This window comes from Salvelinus namaycush, chromosome 1, assembly GCF_016432855.1.
Source record: "Salvelinus namaycush isolate Seneca chromosome 1, SaNama_1.0, whole genome shotgun sequence".
Classification (NCBI taxonomy): domain Eukaryota; kingdom Metazoa; phylum Chordata; class Actinopteri; order Salmoniformes; family Salmonidae; genus Salvelinus; species Salvelinus namaycush.
Genome location: NC_052307.1, coordinates 52,214,595 through 52,233,396, shown reverse-complemented (window position 1 = coordinate 52,233,396; position 18,802 = coordinate 52,214,595). Strand labels below are relative to the sequence as shown.

General features: G+C 45.5%; 1 protein-coding gene across 5 annotated transcripts in view; it reads right to left on the bottom strand.

The window, feature by feature from the left end:
- The window catches only part of LOC120045246 (kinesin-like protein KIFC3), a 65,455-nt gene that overhangs the window by 9,270 nt on the left and 37,383 nt on the right, over nt 1-18,802 (bottom strand). For 2 of the 5 annotated variants that reach the window (XM_038990179.1, XM_038990180.1), the window contains exons 2-10: nt 9,561-9,681; nt 7,723-7,874; nt 4,138-4,303; nt 3,603-3,772; nt 2,970-3,113; nt 2,509-2,790; nt 2,041-2,214; nt 907-1,054; nt 433-675 (exon numbers count right to left, since the gene is read on the bottom strand). In XM_038990179.1, coding sequence (XP_038846107.1) covers nt 433-675; nt 907-1,054; nt 2,041-2,214; nt 2,509-2,790; nt 2,970-3,113; nt 3,603-3,772; nt 4,138-4,303; nt 7,723-7,874; nt 9,561-9,642 — 1,561 coding nt within the window. In that variant the 5' untranslated portion in view covers nt 9,643-9,681. Of the gene's footprint in view, nt 1-432; nt 676-906; nt 1,055-2,040; nt 2,215-2,508; nt 2,791-2,969; nt 3,114-3,602; nt 3,773-4,137; nt 4,304-7,722; nt 7,875-9,192; nt 9,415-9,560; nt 9,682-18,802 lie in introns of those variants that run through there. The other 3 variants (XM_038990181.1, XM_038990183.1, XM_038990182.1) reach the window with 3 other exon arrangements.

Below are 18,802 nucleotides of genomic sequence, written 5' to 3'. Positions count from 1 at the left end.
GCCCTGCCATATCTGACGAGGCTCACAGCCGGTAGGATGTAGGATTCAATCTTCATCCTGTATTGACGCTTTGCCTGTTTGATGGTTCGTCTGAGGGCGTAGCGGGATTTCTTCTAAGCGTCCGGAATCGGTGTCCCGCTCCTTGAAAGCGGCAGCTATAGCCTTTAGCTCGATGTGGATGTTGCCTGTAATCCATGGCTTCTGGTTGGGATATGTACGTACGGTCACTATGGGGAGCGTCGATGCACTTATTGATAAAGCCGATGACTGAAGTGGTATACACCTCAATGCCATTGGAGGAATCTCGGAACACATCCCAGTCTGTGCTAGCAAAACTAGCGAATCTACTGGATGTACACACTATACACTAGCTAGTATGAACGGCTGATATCACACACACACCCCACAGAATGCACGATCAAGGGGTCGTACCTTTGATGCGCACCAACTCGTTGTGGCATTTCTTCCTCAGGTTCATCTCTCTCTTGTACTTCCTCAGCAGCTCTTGGTTGGCACTGCTCACCTCGCCTATCACCTGGCAGATCTCCTGCTTGGCCTCGGTGATGGCCTTCTCCAGCATGAAGGGGAAGTCCTGAACCTGTCTCTTCAGACAGTTGTAGTCACAGGTGAGAGTACGCAGGGCTGGCTGCAGGGTTAAAAGGTTCATACGCACACCTGGGGACAGGGAGGGACACACACATTTGTTACATCAGTAAATAACGACAAAAAACAGAGCACACAAACATTCCTGGGTAATATTCATTAGGAAGGACAGCAAAATTGAATAAAACCTAAAGTGAAAAATGTTTCGCAGTGTGCCCTAATGAATACTGCCCGGGACTACGATGTGCAGACGCGCAAATGCAAAAAGTACATTAACATAAAAGTCCTAAACTTTCGGCTTACCTGCCAGGTTCTCATGCACGGCCTTCATCTCGCTTTCGGCCCTGATGAAGGCCTCCTCTATCACCCTGTTTTTCTCCTCCTCCAGGTTCTGCATTTCAGCCTCTAACTGGCCCTGGGCCCGCTCCATCTCCCCCTCGTACACCAGGATCTACACGGGACAGAGAGAGAGAGGTTAGAGAGGGTTGGACATGGGGATTGGAGTATATCTCGGGACAGTACCAGCACACCATACTGGTCTAGGTGGGGACTGGAGCGTGTTTGGTGGTCTACCTGGAGCTAAGGGCTGAGAGCTAAAATGTAGCATAAAAGCTAACACAGCACTGGAACTCAGATCGAATAGGAAGCCTATAACTAACTCATGGAACTAATTAAAAGTTAGCTCCCAGCAAAACAATCGGGTTTGCTTCTTCTCAGCTACAGGATACATTAATGTGTTCACAATGGGTTGTGAACCATCATTACAGCTAAAAGCTACTCCAAAACCACACACTGCACCCCCAACACAAGACTGGATGACCCTCAAAGAGATTTAGGGTACAGTTTATGCATGTCACTACAGCACACGGGTTTTTGGTAGGGGTTGAAACCACACAAGTGGGCAAAGTTTGGGGAGCAGGGTACCTGACACAGGAAGTGATGTGAGAAAACAGGAAGCACTATGGAGGGACCTAATGTGCCTATCAAGGGGGGCCAACCTTAGACAACCTGCAAATGACCTCGCCATTGCCCCTTCCGACGGCCTTGGAGAGCAGGCCGCAGATACGGCCACGGTCCGCACGCAGCTGGAACCAAACGTAAGCGAAGAGAGAGGTGTTAACACGGCCCATGCCACTACAGGGGAGGGGATGGGACGAGGGTTGAACCATTCACCTCTACTGGGAGGGAAGGGTGTTTTTGTGAAGGACCGTACCGCCACAATCTACTACAAGGGGGGTGAGTTGGATTGTACCAATGCTGGTACCAGGGGGGGGAACGAGGAGAACTTCAGAAATAACAAAGACCAACTGGTTAAGGAGCCAATGGGATTAGGAAGGGGCACAGAGGGTTATGCGTGTGTGAGAGTAGTATGTGTGTGTTGTTAGATGGTTGTGTGTGTGCGCGTCTGTGTACATGTGCATCTCCTTATGTGTGTACCTGAGCTCGGAGCTGGGTGCTGGTCCTCTGGGAATCGTGCAACTGTGTCTCCAGCTCTCGGAGCAGCTGTCTCTGCAGTGATAGCTGCTCCTGCAGGGCGGCGCTCTTGGCTTGGGCCTCGGCTACGGCCTGCTGAGACTCTGACGACTCCACCTCCACTGTCTCAGTCACATACTGGACGGATAGAGAATAGAGAGAGCGAGATAGATAGGGTAGGAGAAGAGAGAGAAAGGTGGGGAGCAGGAGAGAGAGATTGATATCGTAAGATCATCAGGGAACACAATTCAGCAGCAAATGCTCTCGTAACATCCCAGTCATTCATATAACTCAAAAACATTGGATAGGTGGTAAGCTACCAACATATAACGTACCCATCCTATCATCTCAGATCTATGAGGGACCATTAAGTAACATAGGAGCTAGCAAGGGGTTGTTTTTGAAATGGGACAGTTTTTTCCGATTCCTCACCTTGACCTGATGGGGCCGGGCGGCCTGTCTGGCCAGCTCCTCCTCACAATCTCTGAGCCGGACGCTCAGCTGCTGCTCCACCTCCCCCTGCTGACACTTAGACTCCTCCAGTTGCCTCTGCATCTCCCCCGCGTGGCGCTTGGACTCCTCCAGCTGTCGGCTGAGCGTCTCCACCCTGCTGGCCTTCTCCAGGACCTGCTGCTCCAATTCAGCCAGCCTCTTCTGCCTCGGTCTGACCTGGCTCTCCCAGCGAGACACCGCTTCACGCAGGGCCTCCGCATCCTATTTAACACATAATACACCACACATACTTATCACACAGCCTCTTCTCACTCTCTGGCCTGGTTCTTCCAATGAGATACCTTCCCAAACAGGGCTTCCGTATCCTACACACAGAGCTGTAATAGACACATAAAAAACACATTTTCTACAGCCTCTACCCTCACTTGATTCACCCATACCTGGCTGTGGGGGCAGTCAGTGGCTGTGCAGGCCGGTGGAGGAGCCTCCTGGAGCAGTGAGGTCTTGCATGCCTTCAGCTCCTGCTTCAGCCGCTCGTTCTCGACCACCAGCAGCTCCAGGTGCTTCTCCAGGTCGGTCGCCCCCTACAGGACAGAAGGAACAGGCACACGTCAGTATCACACTCACAAAGGCACCACAGAGGGATATCAATATAAATAGGAAGGAATTAACACACATTCACACACACAGCAATGCACAAGCACTTTGTCCTCTGACTATTGTTCATTATCTGCCCCAAACATCAGGAGACAGTGAAACAAAAGAACACGTACACGTACATAACATTGCAATTGCCCCCTCTCCCTCACCTCCCCATCTCCCCCTCTTACACACACTCACACGCAACACCTTAGAATGCATGTGAAGCAGAAGTGTGTCACGGTGCAATCTTACACCTGAAAGAAAAGGTGCCAATTATCTTGAGCTTGTCTTTCCCAAGCTTCCCAAGAATGTAGGCCAGCTGGGCTCTGCCCTCATTCTCTCTTTCCTTTCCTCCTCTCCCCTCCTCCCTTACTCACCAGTCTTTCTCCTCCCATTTCCTCCATTCCCATCTCTCTCTCTATTCTACTCACCAGCTCCGAGCGCAGTCTCTCCACCTCCTGGGTCTGGTCCAGCAGCTTCTCCTCCAGCTCCCCCACCTGTGTGCGCAGCGCTGCGATGAGCTGCTCTCCTTCCTGAACGAGACGGTTGCTGTGCTGCTGATGCTCCTGCGGCTCACCCAGCCTCTGCACTGCCCTCACACCTGCAACACACACACACACAGACAGTGATAACACATTATATGCACGCACCCACAGAATTTAAAAACAGACACACACGCCATCCAGCCCCACAGTATTGGATAATGCGTGTTGACAGTCGGTCACAGCCGTGACACACAGCTCTCTTCTTGCTGACAGGCTGGTTTGTGTCAGTACTGTGAACACCGTCCTGACAGACACACACCATTCGGAGTCATTCACGTCACAGTAATTACTGCCGTATCAGTCACGACTCACAGTCCTGTTTTTACATCTGCAGTTCTCCTTCCTAATACTCTATTACGGTTCTCCCTCTCTCTTTCTTCCTCCCTCCCTGTATCCATCCATCTCCCCGTTCCCCTATCACCGTTGGGCAGTGCTGTGTGCAGCTCCTCTTGTAGAGTGTGTATGACGTTAGTCTTCTCCTGCAGACTCTGTTCGTGACTCTGCTGCAGTCTCTGCAGCTGCAGACACCGGGAAGCTTCCTCGCGTCGCAGACGCGCCTGGAACTCACACACTTTCTCCTGCAGTGTCTAGACACATGCACACGCACACACACGGCAAAGGTCACAGGTTAGAAGCCAGACAGGTCATTAATAACGTCACATTTCCAAGGGAACAAGGATGTGTCAAGGAGGATTGATCAGTTTATAACATCATCCATGTTCACAGGTCTGATCAAAACTGAGCCATCCAGTCAGTCTATAGGTAAATCGATTTGAATTCAATCACTTTTTGACTGCATCCATTTTGATTTAAGCAACATTTATTATACATGTTTGCCCATGGAAGAAGCGGTCAGAAAGGGACTTTTTGGACCTGAACGACAAAACTTTCAGGAGATAAAGGTGCTCTATGTTGACCCATTTTGCATACCCCACCATACCATGAGACATCCATGTGTTCATCACTGGAAAAGTGATGAGTTTTATATCATTTAAAAGCTTATTAACAGTGTTGTCAAACTGTATTATTTCTTGAAAATATATACATTTCAAACATTTTATATTTTAAACCTTGAACATCATTTATCAAAAAACGGGTAAACTTATTTAAGAGTGTCTCAACTGATGGCGGGCACAACACAAAAATCTTAGATTATGGAAATGGGCTCTAAACTACAACAAAAATCAGAATTTTTGCGTTTTTAGATAATTGACTTGAAAAAGTAAAGAAATTACAATTTGTATCAAAAACAACAAAAAAAAATTTTTCTCCAGAAATTATAAAAAAGTTTGACAACCCTGTTTGCAAGCTTATAAATTATATAAATCTCAACCAGTTATCTTTTTTTTTTCCAGTGATGAAGACATGGATGATGTCTCATGGTATGGTGGGGTATGCAAAATAGGTCAACTATGAGCACCTTTATCTCTTGAATGTTTTGGCGTTCAGGTCCAAAAAGTCACTTTCTGAGCACTTCTACAACAGTAGATTTCATTCAAATCAAAAGGGGTGCTGTCAAAAAGTGATTGAATTCAAATAGATATACCCCTACACCAGTGGTTCAAACATCTCCTCTGGGACCCCAAGACATTTCACAATTTTTTTACAGCCCTGAACTGCACTCACCTGCCAGTTTATTAAGTACACCACCCAGGTTACGAAAATGGATCGCTCCTACAGACAGTGAGTCACGTGGCTGTGACTTGCTATATAAAGCAGCAAGACAGGCATCCAGTTACTGCTCGATTGAACGTTAGAATGGGCAAAACGAGTGACCTAAGCGATTTGGAGTGTGTTATGATTATCGATCCCAGGCGCGCCAGATCCAGTATCTCAGAAAAACGGCCGCCGAAAAACATCCAGTCAGCGGCAGTCCTGTGGGCAAAAACAGCTCGTTGATGAGAGAAGTCGGAGGAGAATGGCAAGAATCGTGCAAGCTAACAGGCGGGCCACAAACAGACAAATAACTGTGCGGTACAACTGTGGTGTGCAGAACGGCATCTCGGGAACACACAACTCGTCAATCCTTGTCACGGATGGGCTATTGCAGCAGACGACCACACCGGGTTCCACTACTATCCACTAAAAACAAGAACCGGCTCCAGTGGGCATGTGATCACCAACACTGGACAATTGAGTAGCGGAAAAACAGCGCCTGGTCCAACGAATCCCAGTTCCTGTTGTGTCATGCTGATGGCAGAATCAAGAGTTGGCGTAATCAGCACGAGTCCATGGACCCATCCTGCCTGGTGGCGGTGGTGTACTGGTGTGGGGAATGTTTTCCTGGCACACGTTAGGTCCCTTGATACCAATTGTGCAACAATTGAACGCCACAGCCTATCTGAACATTGTTGCTGACCAAACCCAATAGAGCATCTTTGGGATGAGATGGAATGGGATGTTTCGCAGCATGACTGTACCGCTGTCCAATCTGCAGCAGCTGTGTGATGCCATCCCTGTAGAACATTTGACACCTTGTAGAATCCATGCCCCGAAGAAATCAGGATGTTCTGGAGGCAAAGGTTGGTCCGACACGGTACTAGATGGGTGTACCTAATAAACTGGCCGGTGAGTGTAATTCACCTAATCAAGGGTTTGATGATTAATTGAAGATTACAATCAGGTGTACAAGTTCTGGAATAGATCAAATACATGGAACTGCATGGGGTCCCCGAGAAGAGGTTTGAAAACCACTGGTCTATACAACTAGACTCGGATGCAAAGATGAAACTGCTATTCTACCAACTGAAACCACCTACAGCCATACAAATCAGACTTAAGAAACCAATACATACAGAGACACGCAGAGACAGAAAGAGAGACAGACAGAGAGAGCGAGACAGATCTAACTAGAGACTGTAGAGAGAGCGAATGAGGACATTACATAGGCAGATGTCCAGGAACAGGACCAGGTGACCTTCTGTGGATGAAAGCGGGATGGGCAGAGGAGAGAGGGATGGGAAGATGTACAACAATGAAAGGTGTAGAGGAGTGGAGGAAGACAAAGCGAAATGGCCGACGAGATGAAGGAGAAACAGCACCAATGATAAATGAAATTGGAATATGGAGAAAATGCAATGATTTGTTGAAAAGACCAGACAGCTTTTTGCGTAAGTTCGTGCGTGTCCAGTTAAAAGCCACGCGTCAAAAGGCACAGAAAGCACAGTCATCTTTAATCTGCAAGACCTGTCGCTATGAGGCACCAATGTCATTTTATGAGGTGCTGATGTGAGCTTTATGACTCAGCACTGGGGCTGTCAACTGTCATAGGGTCAGATTAGGATGCTTGTCACGAGGCGTTGGGCAGAACAGTGCAGAATACCCACACCTGAGGGATCTACTACAAAGCAAGATCAATGACTTAGCCAGCTAACTTGGCTAAATATTCTGAAATAACTTTTTATTGTATAGAAAGATAAGCTTGAAATAGGCATGTCTGATTGACCCAACAACCAAAAACATATTCGTTTATCTTTCCTAATGAACCAGAAAATCAGTACTTATTTCTGCTTGTTTATCCAAGTTAGCTGGCTAACTCATTGATCCTGCTTTGTAGTAGACCCCTCTGCGCTGTGTTCAGTGGGGCACAACATTGTGGAATGCTCTGATGGAAATATACTATGTAGAACAGACAACAGGTGTGTTGTTGTGACAGTGTGTGCTCTACCCTGTGTTTTTTCCAAAGGCAGACAAAGTAACACAATCCCGAACACACATGAAATGAAACCACAAGAGGGATACTATGCAGACACAGGGTTCTCTGTTCTGCAGAGTACATACAGAGTATACAGGATAACGACAGCTAGGCTGTGTGTTAGAAGCTCATTAAAACCTGATCAATGAATCGACTTGAGTCTCACTCCCCAGGGCTCTTACTGACCTGAACCACCCCACCCCACCCCACCAGTTTAGCCAGTGAAACCAGGACAAACAAGTGCCATGTTGGGAAAAGTGTGTGTGTGTGTGTGTGTGTGTGTGTGTGTGTGTGTGCGCACAGTCATCTCACCTGTATGAGTAGCTGTTGGTCGTGGTTGTGCTGGCTGGTTTCTAATTGGTCAGTAGTGGTCAGAGCGGTGCGTTGTGGGAAAGCGGCTGCGGGTAGAGGCAGGAAGGAGCAGTCCTCCTCACCATCAGTCATCAAAAAGTCCACCGAGCTCGCTACGGACACACGGGAGAGACAAACAAAGTTTGGAAACACAGAAATACACTGCACACTCACAGTTAAACACAGTACACAAACCAGCAACAAACAAGCCTGAGCCTAATGGGTTGATTATGTTCTTATCCACTGTGGCAGAGCTGATCCTGTATTCACTTGAGTCAGAAAACAGTCTCTATACATCTTTGTCCCTCTACCCTTCTCCATCTTATCCCAATCTCTCATTCCCTCTCTCTACCTCCATTTATACATGCGAGAGGTAATTTTCTATGGCCCGTTCTTCTCCCCACTTACACACCCCCCCCCCCCCTTCTCCCTCCACTAACCATTATCATCTCCTCTCCCCTCAGTCAAGAGTGATTCTAGGCCTCTCTCCCCTATTTTCCCTCCCCGACCTTCCAAGGTTCGCACAGACAGTACCATGGAAACGAGCACAGCTAGATAAGCAGTGTGATAACACAGGCCCCAGCAGGTGATGCATTAACTCCATACAGGCCTGTTTACCTGTGTGTATGCATGTGTGTGCTTGTGTGTCTGTGTGTATGGTCACCTGTATGGGGGCCCAGTCTTATCAACCTGAGGACCATCAGTGCACTGTACTACTGCACTGGGTCTATTCTACACACAATCAACCCTACAATATTAACCTGTATTGACACACATACTCACACTCAAACGTTTATTTCCTAATACACACGTAAAAGCAATTTAACTGAACAAAGCGCCTTATACATACAATGGGTCACACACTAAGGCAAACGCACACCAAGAAAAAAAATACACTTATTCAGGGAAGTGGTGCTTAAAGTATCCCCCACACAGTCCACAAACACGTGATGTGTACAGACTGTGTGTACACACTGCGCAAATCAGTTTAACACACAGGTTTACTCGTACCTCTGTAAGGCTGGGGGGGGAAAAATACAGCATGCATTCGGTAACTGATGACACAGCAGATTAAGTCCCACAGCGGAGTCACGCACGTACAGACCAACGTACGATACATACACACACACACTCGCACACCACTAGGACACACGTCGTTAAGTATTATACAACTGGACACGTTAACGCTACCATCCTCTCCTCCTCTACCTTCTGCCCTCCGCTCGCAACATTGTCCCTTTCTCTCTTGCTTTCTTTCCTGCACTAGCACAGTCACAGTTCTGCTGCTCCATCGTCACCTTGAGCAGTCCCGCAAGAGCATTAGCGAGGAGAAATGCACACCCACAGACCGATGGACACACACATACAATAGGTCCAGTGTTTGCGCTCCTGGCCCCTGGACTGTAAGGGGATCAGCTTTAAGATCTGTACCTGCTAGACGCACTCCTTCAGCTGAGAGAGGTAGAGAAAGAGAACACTCACTCCTCACCGCTTTCTCAGACAGCTGACATACACTCCTCCTTTCCCCTTTCCAGTCAGATACAAGAATTCCTTCTCTTCTCCAGTATTTCCTGTTCCTCCCAGTTTCACTGAGGCACAGCTCATGGGAATCTGTCACGCACTCCTCTCCTCTTAGTAAGAGTCCTGTCAGACAGGCAGCACACACCTCTCCCATTCCCTCCCTCCCTCCCTTCCTCTTTGTCATCCCAAAAATGCAGCCACACTGGTTTAGTCCCACCCCTGTGTCACAGAGGGACTCCCTTGCTGCCCAATGGGGTGGGCCTACAGAATCCACTCACCATCCAATGAGACCTCTTTCTTCCAGAGCTCCTGCAGACAGGGGGCGTGGCCAAGTTCCCAGGTCTTTCTTGTTCCGAACATGACCGCAGGGCTGAGCAGAGCACTGGGTCTCTGGACCGGCTAGAGAGACACAGAATGAGATAGAGAGAGAAAAGAGAGCGAGAGAGAGAAAGAGAGCGTGAGATGTAAACGTCTTTCTATTTTTGTCACCTAGCAGACGCTCTTATCCAAAGCGACTTACACTAGTGAGTGCATACATTTTTCATACCGATCCCCGGTGGGAATCGAACCCACAACCCCGGTGTTGCAAGCGTCATACATGGGATTACATACACAGAGTGAGAGAGAGACAAGAGCGATAGCTTGTGGTCAATATTCCCTTTGCTATAATGTCATTGATATTATTGATTTAATAGGTTCTTCTTTGGCAATATAAGATAACTTGTCATGCCAATAAAGCTCATTGAAAGTTCAGCAGTAATGTGTCTGAAAGAGAGAAAAAGACAGACGGTACGGTATTTGAGAGTGATAGGAGAGAGGAGAAAGAGCATTTGTGTGTACATCTGTTTACACAGTGGGCGGTGGGAACAGCCTTCAGAGTTCATGATGAAACAGGAGAAATGAGAAAGAGATGGACAACATTCCTGCATGACTGAACCACATTCACAGCCAATACTGGGTTGTATTCATTAGTCAGACACCATTTAATCCAAACAGAAAAAACGTTTTCTAACTATTGGCCAATTTCAGGTAGGTCCCTCCCTATGTCATTTTGTTTGCTTCAGCTCGGTTCCTAGTGAATACACCCCTGGTAACCAGTTACCAGTTTACTACAGCCACACTGGATACACGAATACTGATCTGGGCCCGGTTTCCGATAGCGATGGAACCTAAGCTGTTTTTTCATCACGTGTAGTCTGTTTTAACGATGTATCGTTCCTATAAAATGGCCAAATAACTCACATGCATTTCCCAAAACACCACGTAGGGAGAACTTTCACAGTCTGTCGATACGGATAGGACTGAATAAGAATGCAGTACTGCTCTCGGATCAGCTTTCTCCATTCAAATCTTACCTTAACATTGGGAATTATTCCACAATACTGACAATGGATCAGCTCCTAGAGAGAGATCACCTATAGTGCCTTCAGAAAGTATTCACACCCCTTGACTTTTTCCACATTTTGTTGTGTTACAGCCTGAATTTAAAATGGATTAAATGTAGTTTTGTCACTGGCCTACACACACACTACTTCATAAAGTCAAAGTGGAATTATGTTTTTAGGTATTTTTTACAAATTAGTAAAGATTTTCTTAACAAGTCAAACTCACTGTGTGCAATACTTTTTAATGACTACCTGATCTCTGTACCCCACACATGCAAGGTCCCAGTGAATTTCAAAACGATTCAACCACGAAGACCAGGGAGGTTTTCCAATGCCTTGCAAAGAAGGGAATCGATTGGTAGATGAGTAAAAATCTTAAAAGCAGACATTGACTAAGTTTACATACACACTAATAATATTCGATATTAAACTGATTATGGCAGTAGGCAGATTATGCAATATTCATGTAAACACCTTACTCTGCTGACATTAAATTGGCGTGAGGTCAAAATCGAAGTAAGCATACGGCGATTAAAATACCCGAGCAATCTTTCGAATTATTAGGACATGTAAACACCTTAATTGGCTTTCCATCAGTATATTTGATCTGTGCATCTGCTAGCACCAGCCGAGTGAGCCTCCCTCTTCAGCGTGACTGAAGTGTCTTCAGAACAACTGAATGTATGCGTTTTAGAAGTAGTTTTCACATATAAAATTTGTATGTCCGAACTCAGAATCAAATATGCTTCCCAAAATGAACATGTTCGATGTGGTAGAAATTTCATTTTGATTGCCGATTTTCTGCCATCAGGTAGCCTGATTTCCGATGTGTCAATGTAAATAGGACTATTAGGGAAATCGTTCTTCTTGCAAAGCATGTACACGTTTTAATTATACTATTATATTATCTGACAATCTAATTATTGTGTGCATATAACCACACTCATTGAATATCTCTTTGAGCATGGTGAAATTATTAATTACACTTTCTATGGTGTATCAATTCACCCAGTCACTACAAAAACACAGGAGTCCTTCCCAATCTGTTGCCGGAGAGGAAGGAAACCACTCAGGGATTTCACCATGAGGCCAATGGTGACTTTAAAAGTTAGAGTTTAATGGCTGTGATCGAAAACTGAGGATGGATCAACAACATTCAGCGGTGGAAAAAGTACCCAATTGTCATACTTGAGTAAAAGTAAAGATACCTTAATATAAAAATGGCAAGTAAAAGTGAAAATCACCCAGTAAAATACTACTTGTGTAAAAGTATTTGGTTTTAAATATGCTTAAGTATCAAAAGTAAAACGTAATTGCTAAAATTGCTAAATATTCAAATACCTTACATTAAGCAAACTAGACGGCACACTTTTCTATATTTTTTTTTTAACGGAAAGCCAGGAACACACTAACACTCAGACATCATTTACAAATGAAGCATTTGTGTTTAGTGAGTCTGCCAGATCAGGAGGGATGACCAGGGAATTGGACCATTTTCTGTTCTGCTAAGCATTCAAAATGTAACAAGTGCTTTTGGGTGTCAGGGAAAATGGGCTAAAAAGTTATTTTCTTTAGGAATGTAGTGAAGTAAAAGTTGTCAAAAATATAAATAGTAAAGTAAAGTACAGAACATGCATCAAGTTTGCAACAAGGCACTAAAGTAAAACTGCAAAAAATGTGGCAAAGCAATTCACTTTTTGTCCTGAATACAAAGAGTTATTGAATTTGCCCCAAGCATACAACACATTACGGAGTATTACTCTCCATATTTTCAAGCATAGTGGTGGCTGCATCATGTTATGGTATGCCTGTAACTGTTAAGGACTATGGAGTTTTTCAGGATAAAAAAAAAAAAATCAATGGAATGGAGCTAAGCAAAGGCTAAATCCTAGAGGAAAACCTGGTGCAGTCAGCTTTCTACCAGACACCGAGATTAATTCCCCTTTCAGCAGGACAATAACCTATAACAGAAGGCCAAATCTACACTGGAGTTGCTTACCAAGATGGCAGTGAACGTTCCCAAGTGGCCGAGTTGCAGTTCTGACTTAAATCTAGCTGAAAATCTATGGCAAGACCTTAAAGTGGTTGTATAGCAATTATCAACAACCAAGAGTTTAAATAATTTTAAGAAAAATGGGAAAATGTTGTACAATCCAGGTGTGGAAAGCTCTTTACATTTAATTATATAAACGTAACCTTTATTTAACTAGCCAGGCGCACCGGTTTGAGTGTGTCAAGAACTGCAAACGCTGCTAGGTTTTTCACACGCAACAGTTTCCCGTGTGTATCAAGAATGATTCACCACCCAAAGGTCATCCAGCAAACTTGACACAACTGTGGAAGTGGGAAGCATTGGCGTCACATGGGCCAGCATCCCAAAGTGACACCGAAGGGCAAAAAAAAAGCATCCAACAACGTTTTATCTGTTCTACGAGTGGTCTGAGGCAGTCGGTAAATAAACTTTAGAAACAATTGTTTTGAGAAATAGCACAGATTTAACGATGCTCCTCTGAAGGTTGTAACGATGAACTTTAGCCTTATGATGCTTGGGAAACTTGGTCCTGGTTGGCTAAGTTCATCGTTAGAATCTTCGTACGAGCATCGTTAAATCTCTGAGCTGTTTCTCAAAACCATCGTTATTAATGTTGCACTTGAAAATGCTCGTAATCTAACGCCTGCCTCAGGCAGACCACTCGTAGAAAAGCTAAGCGTGTCGTTAGATGCGTTTTGCCCTCCCGCTTTACTTTATACACTGAAGATCTCCGCTAACAATAGAATCACATGGTTTATCCGTCGTTGTGACGACCAATAACGTGAGACAAAAGTTGACTACAAATACAAAGTTGCCAATGTTTTTGCAATTGATACAAACAAGCGATGCATAAAAATATGCTTCAAATAAAAACCGAAATTACTGCATTAAAATATAAAATCGGTAGGCTATAGGCTTATTTCAGTCATATTGAAATTAATTTAATGTTCAATTGATTGAATTCTATTTTGCTACTTGTAGGCTACTGTCTAATGTGTCTCAATCCATTTCATCACTAGTAGTCTAACATGTGCGCTCAATGATGTGCCAAATCGGTGATTTTGTGCATTTTTATAGGCTAAGCATTAGAATAAGCCGCCTCAATATTTGCAGTCGTAGGTGGTGATATCTCTCTAGTAGCTGATCCGTTGTCAGTATTGTGAAATAATTATAATGTTAAAGGTAAGATTTGAATGGAGAAAGCTGATCCGAGAGCAGCGCTCCCTTTCTTTCGATCCTATCCAGTGGCGGTTCTAGCTTGTATTTTTTCCCCCACCTTTATTTAACCAGGTAGGCTAGTTGAGAACAAGTTCTCATTTGCAACTGCGACCTGGCCAAGATAAAGCATAGCAGTGTGAACAGACAACAACACAGAGTTACACATGGAGTAAACAATAAACAAGTCAATAACATAGTAGAAGAAAAAAAAAAAAAAAAAAAAAAAAAAAAGAGAATCTATATACAATGTGTGCAAAAGGCATGAGGAGGTAGGCAATAAATAGGCCATAGGAGCGAATAATTACAATTTAGCAGATTAACACTGGAGTGGTAAATCATTAGATGATCATGTGCAAGTAGAGATACTGGTGTGCAAAAGAGCAGAAAAGTAAATAAATAAAAACAGTATGGGGGTGAGGTAGGTAAATTGGGTGGGCTATATACCGATGGACTATGTACAGCTGCAGCGATCGGTTAGCTGCTCAGATAGCAGATGTTTAAAGTTGTTGAGGGAGATAAAAGTCTCCAACTTCAGAGATTTTTGCAATTCGTTCCAGTCGCAGGCAGCAGAGAACTGGAAGGAAAGGCGGCCAAATGAGGTTTTGGCTTTAGGGATGATCAGTGAGATACACCTGCTGGAGCGCGTGCTACGGGTGGGTGTTGCCATCGTGACCAGTGAACTGAGATAAGGTGGCACTTTACCTAGCATAGCCTTGTAGATGACCTGGAGCCAGTGGGTCTGACGACGAACATGTAGCGAGGGCCAGCCGACTAGAGCATACAGGTCGTAGTGGTGGGTGGTATAAGGTGCTTTAGTAACAAAACGGATGGCACTGTGATAAACTGCATCCAGTTTGCTGAGTAGAGTATTGGAAGCTATTTTGTAGATGACATCGCCGAAGTCGAGGATCAGTAGGATAGTCAGTTTTACTAGGGTAAGTTTGGCGGCGTGAGTGAAGGAGGCTTTGTTGCGAAATAGAAAGCCGACTCTAGATTTGATTTTGGATTGGAGATGTTTGATATGAGTCTGGAAGGAGAGTTTGCAATCTAGCCAGACACCTAGGTACTTATAGATGTCCACATATTCTAGGTCGGAACCGTCCAGGGTGGTGATGCTAGTCGGGCGTGCGGGTGCAGGCAGCGAACGGTTGAAAAACATGCATTTGGTTTTACTAGCATTTAAGAGCAGTTGGAGGCCACGGAAGGAGTGTTGTATGGCATTGAAGCTCGTTTGGAGGTTAGATAGCACAGTGTCCAAGGAAGGGCCAGAAGTATACAGAATGGTGTCGTCTGCGTAGAGGTGGATCAGGCAATCACCCGCAGCAAGAGCAACATCATTGATATATACAAAGAAAAGAGTCGGCCCGAGAATTGAACCCTGTGGTACCCCCATAGAGACTGCCAGAGGACCGGACAACATGCCCTCCGATTTGACACACTGAACTCTATCTGCAAAGTAGTTGGTGAACCAGGCAAGGCAGTCATTAGAAAAACCGAGGCTACTGAGTCTGCCGATAAGAATGTGGTGATTGACAGAGTCGAAAGCCTTGGCCAGGTCGATGAAGACGGCTGCACAGTACTGTCTTTTATCAATGGCGGTTATGATATCGTTTAGTACCTTGAGCGTGGCTGAGGTGCACCCGTGACCGGCTCGGAAACCAGATTGCACAGCGGAGAAGGTACGGTGGGATTCGAGATGGTCAGTGATCTGTTTGTTGACTTGGCTTTCGAAGACCTTAGATAGGCAGGGCAGGATGGATATAGGTCTGTAACAGTTTGGGTCCAGGGTGTCTCCCCCTTTGAAGAGGGGGATGACCGCGGCAGCTTTCCAATCCTTGGGGATCTCAGATGATACGAAGGAGAGGTTGAACAGGCTGGTAATAGGGGGTGCGACAATGGCGGCGGACAGTTTCAGAAATAGAAGGTCCAGATTGTCTAGCCCAGCTGATTTGTATGGGTCCAGGTGTTGCAGCTCTTTCAGAACATCTGCTATCTGGATTTGGGTAAAGGAGAAGCTGGGGAGGCTTGGGCGAGTAGCAGCGGGGGGGGGCGGAGCTGTTGGCCAAGGTTGGAGTAGCCAGGAGGAAGGCATGGCCAGCCGTTGAGAAATGCTTGTTGAAGTTTTCGATTATCACGGATTTATCGGTGGTGACCGTGTTAACTAGCCTCAGTGCAGTGGGCAGCTGGGAGGAGGTGCTCTTGTTCTCCATGGACTTTACAGTATCCCAGAACTTTTTGGAGTTAGAGCTACAGGATGCAAATTTCTGCTTGAAAAAGCTGGCCTTTGCTTTCCTGACTGACTGCGTGTATTGGTTCCTGACTTCCCTGAACAGTTGCATATCGCAGGGACTCTTCGATGCTATTGCAGTTCGCCACAGGATGTTTTTGTGCTGGTCGAGGGCAGTCAGGTCTGGAGTGAACCAAGGGCTATATCTGTTCTTAGTTCTGCATTTTTTGAACGGAGCATGCTTGTCTAAGATGGTGAGGAAGTAACTTTTAAAGAATGACCAGGCATCCTCAACTGACGGGATGAGGTCAATATCCTTCCAGGATACCCGGGCCAGGTCGATTAGAAAGGCCTGCTCGCAGAAGTGTTTTAGGGAGCGTTTGACAGTGATGAGGGGTGGTCGTTTGACCGCGGACCCGTAGCGGATACAGGCAATGAGGCAGTGATCGCTGAGATCCTGATTGAAGACAGCAGAGGTGTATTTGGAGGTATGGCTCCCTGGGCGAACCCCCCCTTCAGCCCCCCCACCATTTTTTTAAATTTTTATTCAGACATTCGGAACACAAATAAATAACATTTTAAACTATATAAATATAAAAAGATATACAAAAATAAGTAACAAAAGACAAATAGAAACAAATTGTAGTATATAAATACAAATAAGAGAATAAAATTCTTACATTATTACCCTATTGCTAACAAAAAACTAAATCGCACAAATAGAATAACACACTTATAAAGAAGAGAACCTGATTATTACACTTTTGCACTTCAAACAAGAAACACAAACTAAATTGCACAACTAATTGCATTAGAACTGTACAAAAGTTAGAGGTGCGCTATTTGATAGATTCCCCCGCTCCCCCTACCTCGGGCTTCCAGTGGTGAGACCTGAGGACAACCTACCCCCGCCCCCCTCCTCATCTCGTACTTCTGAGAGGGAGACCTTTCCAGCTAACAAACTAGAATCAGGACGCCCACTCCGACAAGGTTAATTGACCCACAGTCCCACACAGTGAAATATCATTGACGTGACGTGCAAATGAGCGATAGAAAACCGATCACGCAAATGTCACCATTCCGATTTTTGGGGGGTTTTGTGGCGGCGCCTCGTGCTGCCCCCGGCAAGATGCCGCCCTGGGCGGCTGCCCATGTCGCCTATACCTAAATCCGCCACTGATCCTATCAGTACCGACACATGCTCCAACAACGCACTTAGCGACCGTTCTCTCTGTGTGGTGTTTTGGGAAACTCATGTTACATCGTCGGCAGTTGTAGGAAAGATGAATCATTAAAAAACACTCGTAAACCTAAGTTCCATCGATATCGGGAAACCGGGCCCTGGACAGTTGGAGGTTAAGTAGCACATTCAGGTATGTACTGTATTTGTCAATGACATCGGGACATTGGTCTCAATGAAATGCCTGTATATTTTGATTTAACCTTTGTCAGGCCATTCTGGTGGCTTCATCACCACCCGTCCTAAATGGGCCAGAACTTCATCCTATTCAGTCATCCCACTACCTTCCAGACTCTCCCTGGTCCTGATCCCTGGTCTGAGCCGGGGCATGAGGGTCAAGCCAATCAGATTACACAGGACTGACCTCAAACTGGTCAATACTGGCCAATCAGATTATACTGACAGTGATGACCAGTTTACAGTTCACAGCCCCACACAGACTGCCCTGATATTAACACAATCAGTGGGAGAGTAAGGGTCAAGACAGGCGCGCGCTACATTACATTACACACACTTCCATGTTGTTCTACATCACCACACACACAGCAATACAATTCTATTCAACTACGGTATACATACAACTCTACACCACACACACGCCACATCAATTCATTACTCGACTCTATTCAATAGCGACACATTACAGAGTGGGATACAATACATGTGAATGCACCCAGTGTGCAAATATAGCAATGCCTGCACAAAGAACCGGGCAGAAACGTCAAAAAAACTCACACCTGTGTGTTTGGTGAGTCCCGTGATTGTGTGTGAGTGAATGTGTGAATGTGACAACTGATCGTGTGGTCAGTCTGGTTCAACCCTTGTGTGTATGTGGTTGTACTGACCGTGACCCAGAGTTGACCGTTCTGTCGGAGACATGGTGGGTCAGCAGGTCCAATCCAGTGCTGCTGTATTAGCTAGGCTAATCTCTCAAAGCGGGACGTTCCCCAAAGTACTGGCCACATAGAACACAAGGAACTGTATTCAGCAAGTGTGTGTGTTCATAAATGTTCTGTATGTTGTACTGTTTCCTACAGCAGAATATCCAGAACAGTTGTTTACCGTTAAAAGGTCCTCAGAGTTCTTCAACAAAGTGCTACAATAGCTACAGTACTATACTAAGTTCGGTCCTTGGTTCATACAGGGTCTATCCGGGATCCAGAGCCCATGGATGGATCTCAAGTATAATGGGTCTGCCTTTCCTCTCCTCATCTTATTTCCTTCATGGACACTGATGTGATGAAACTGGGCAGCTGAAAGCAAATGCCTAATGTACGGAGTTGCTGTCACCTGTCATTGAGCTGCTGTCACCCGTCTTCAGGTCAGACTATGGAGATGCACCAAATTAACTGGACTATACTCTGGGCCTCCATCTACCCTCCCATAGAGTGTGTATATCAGACTTTACCCTCAGTCTA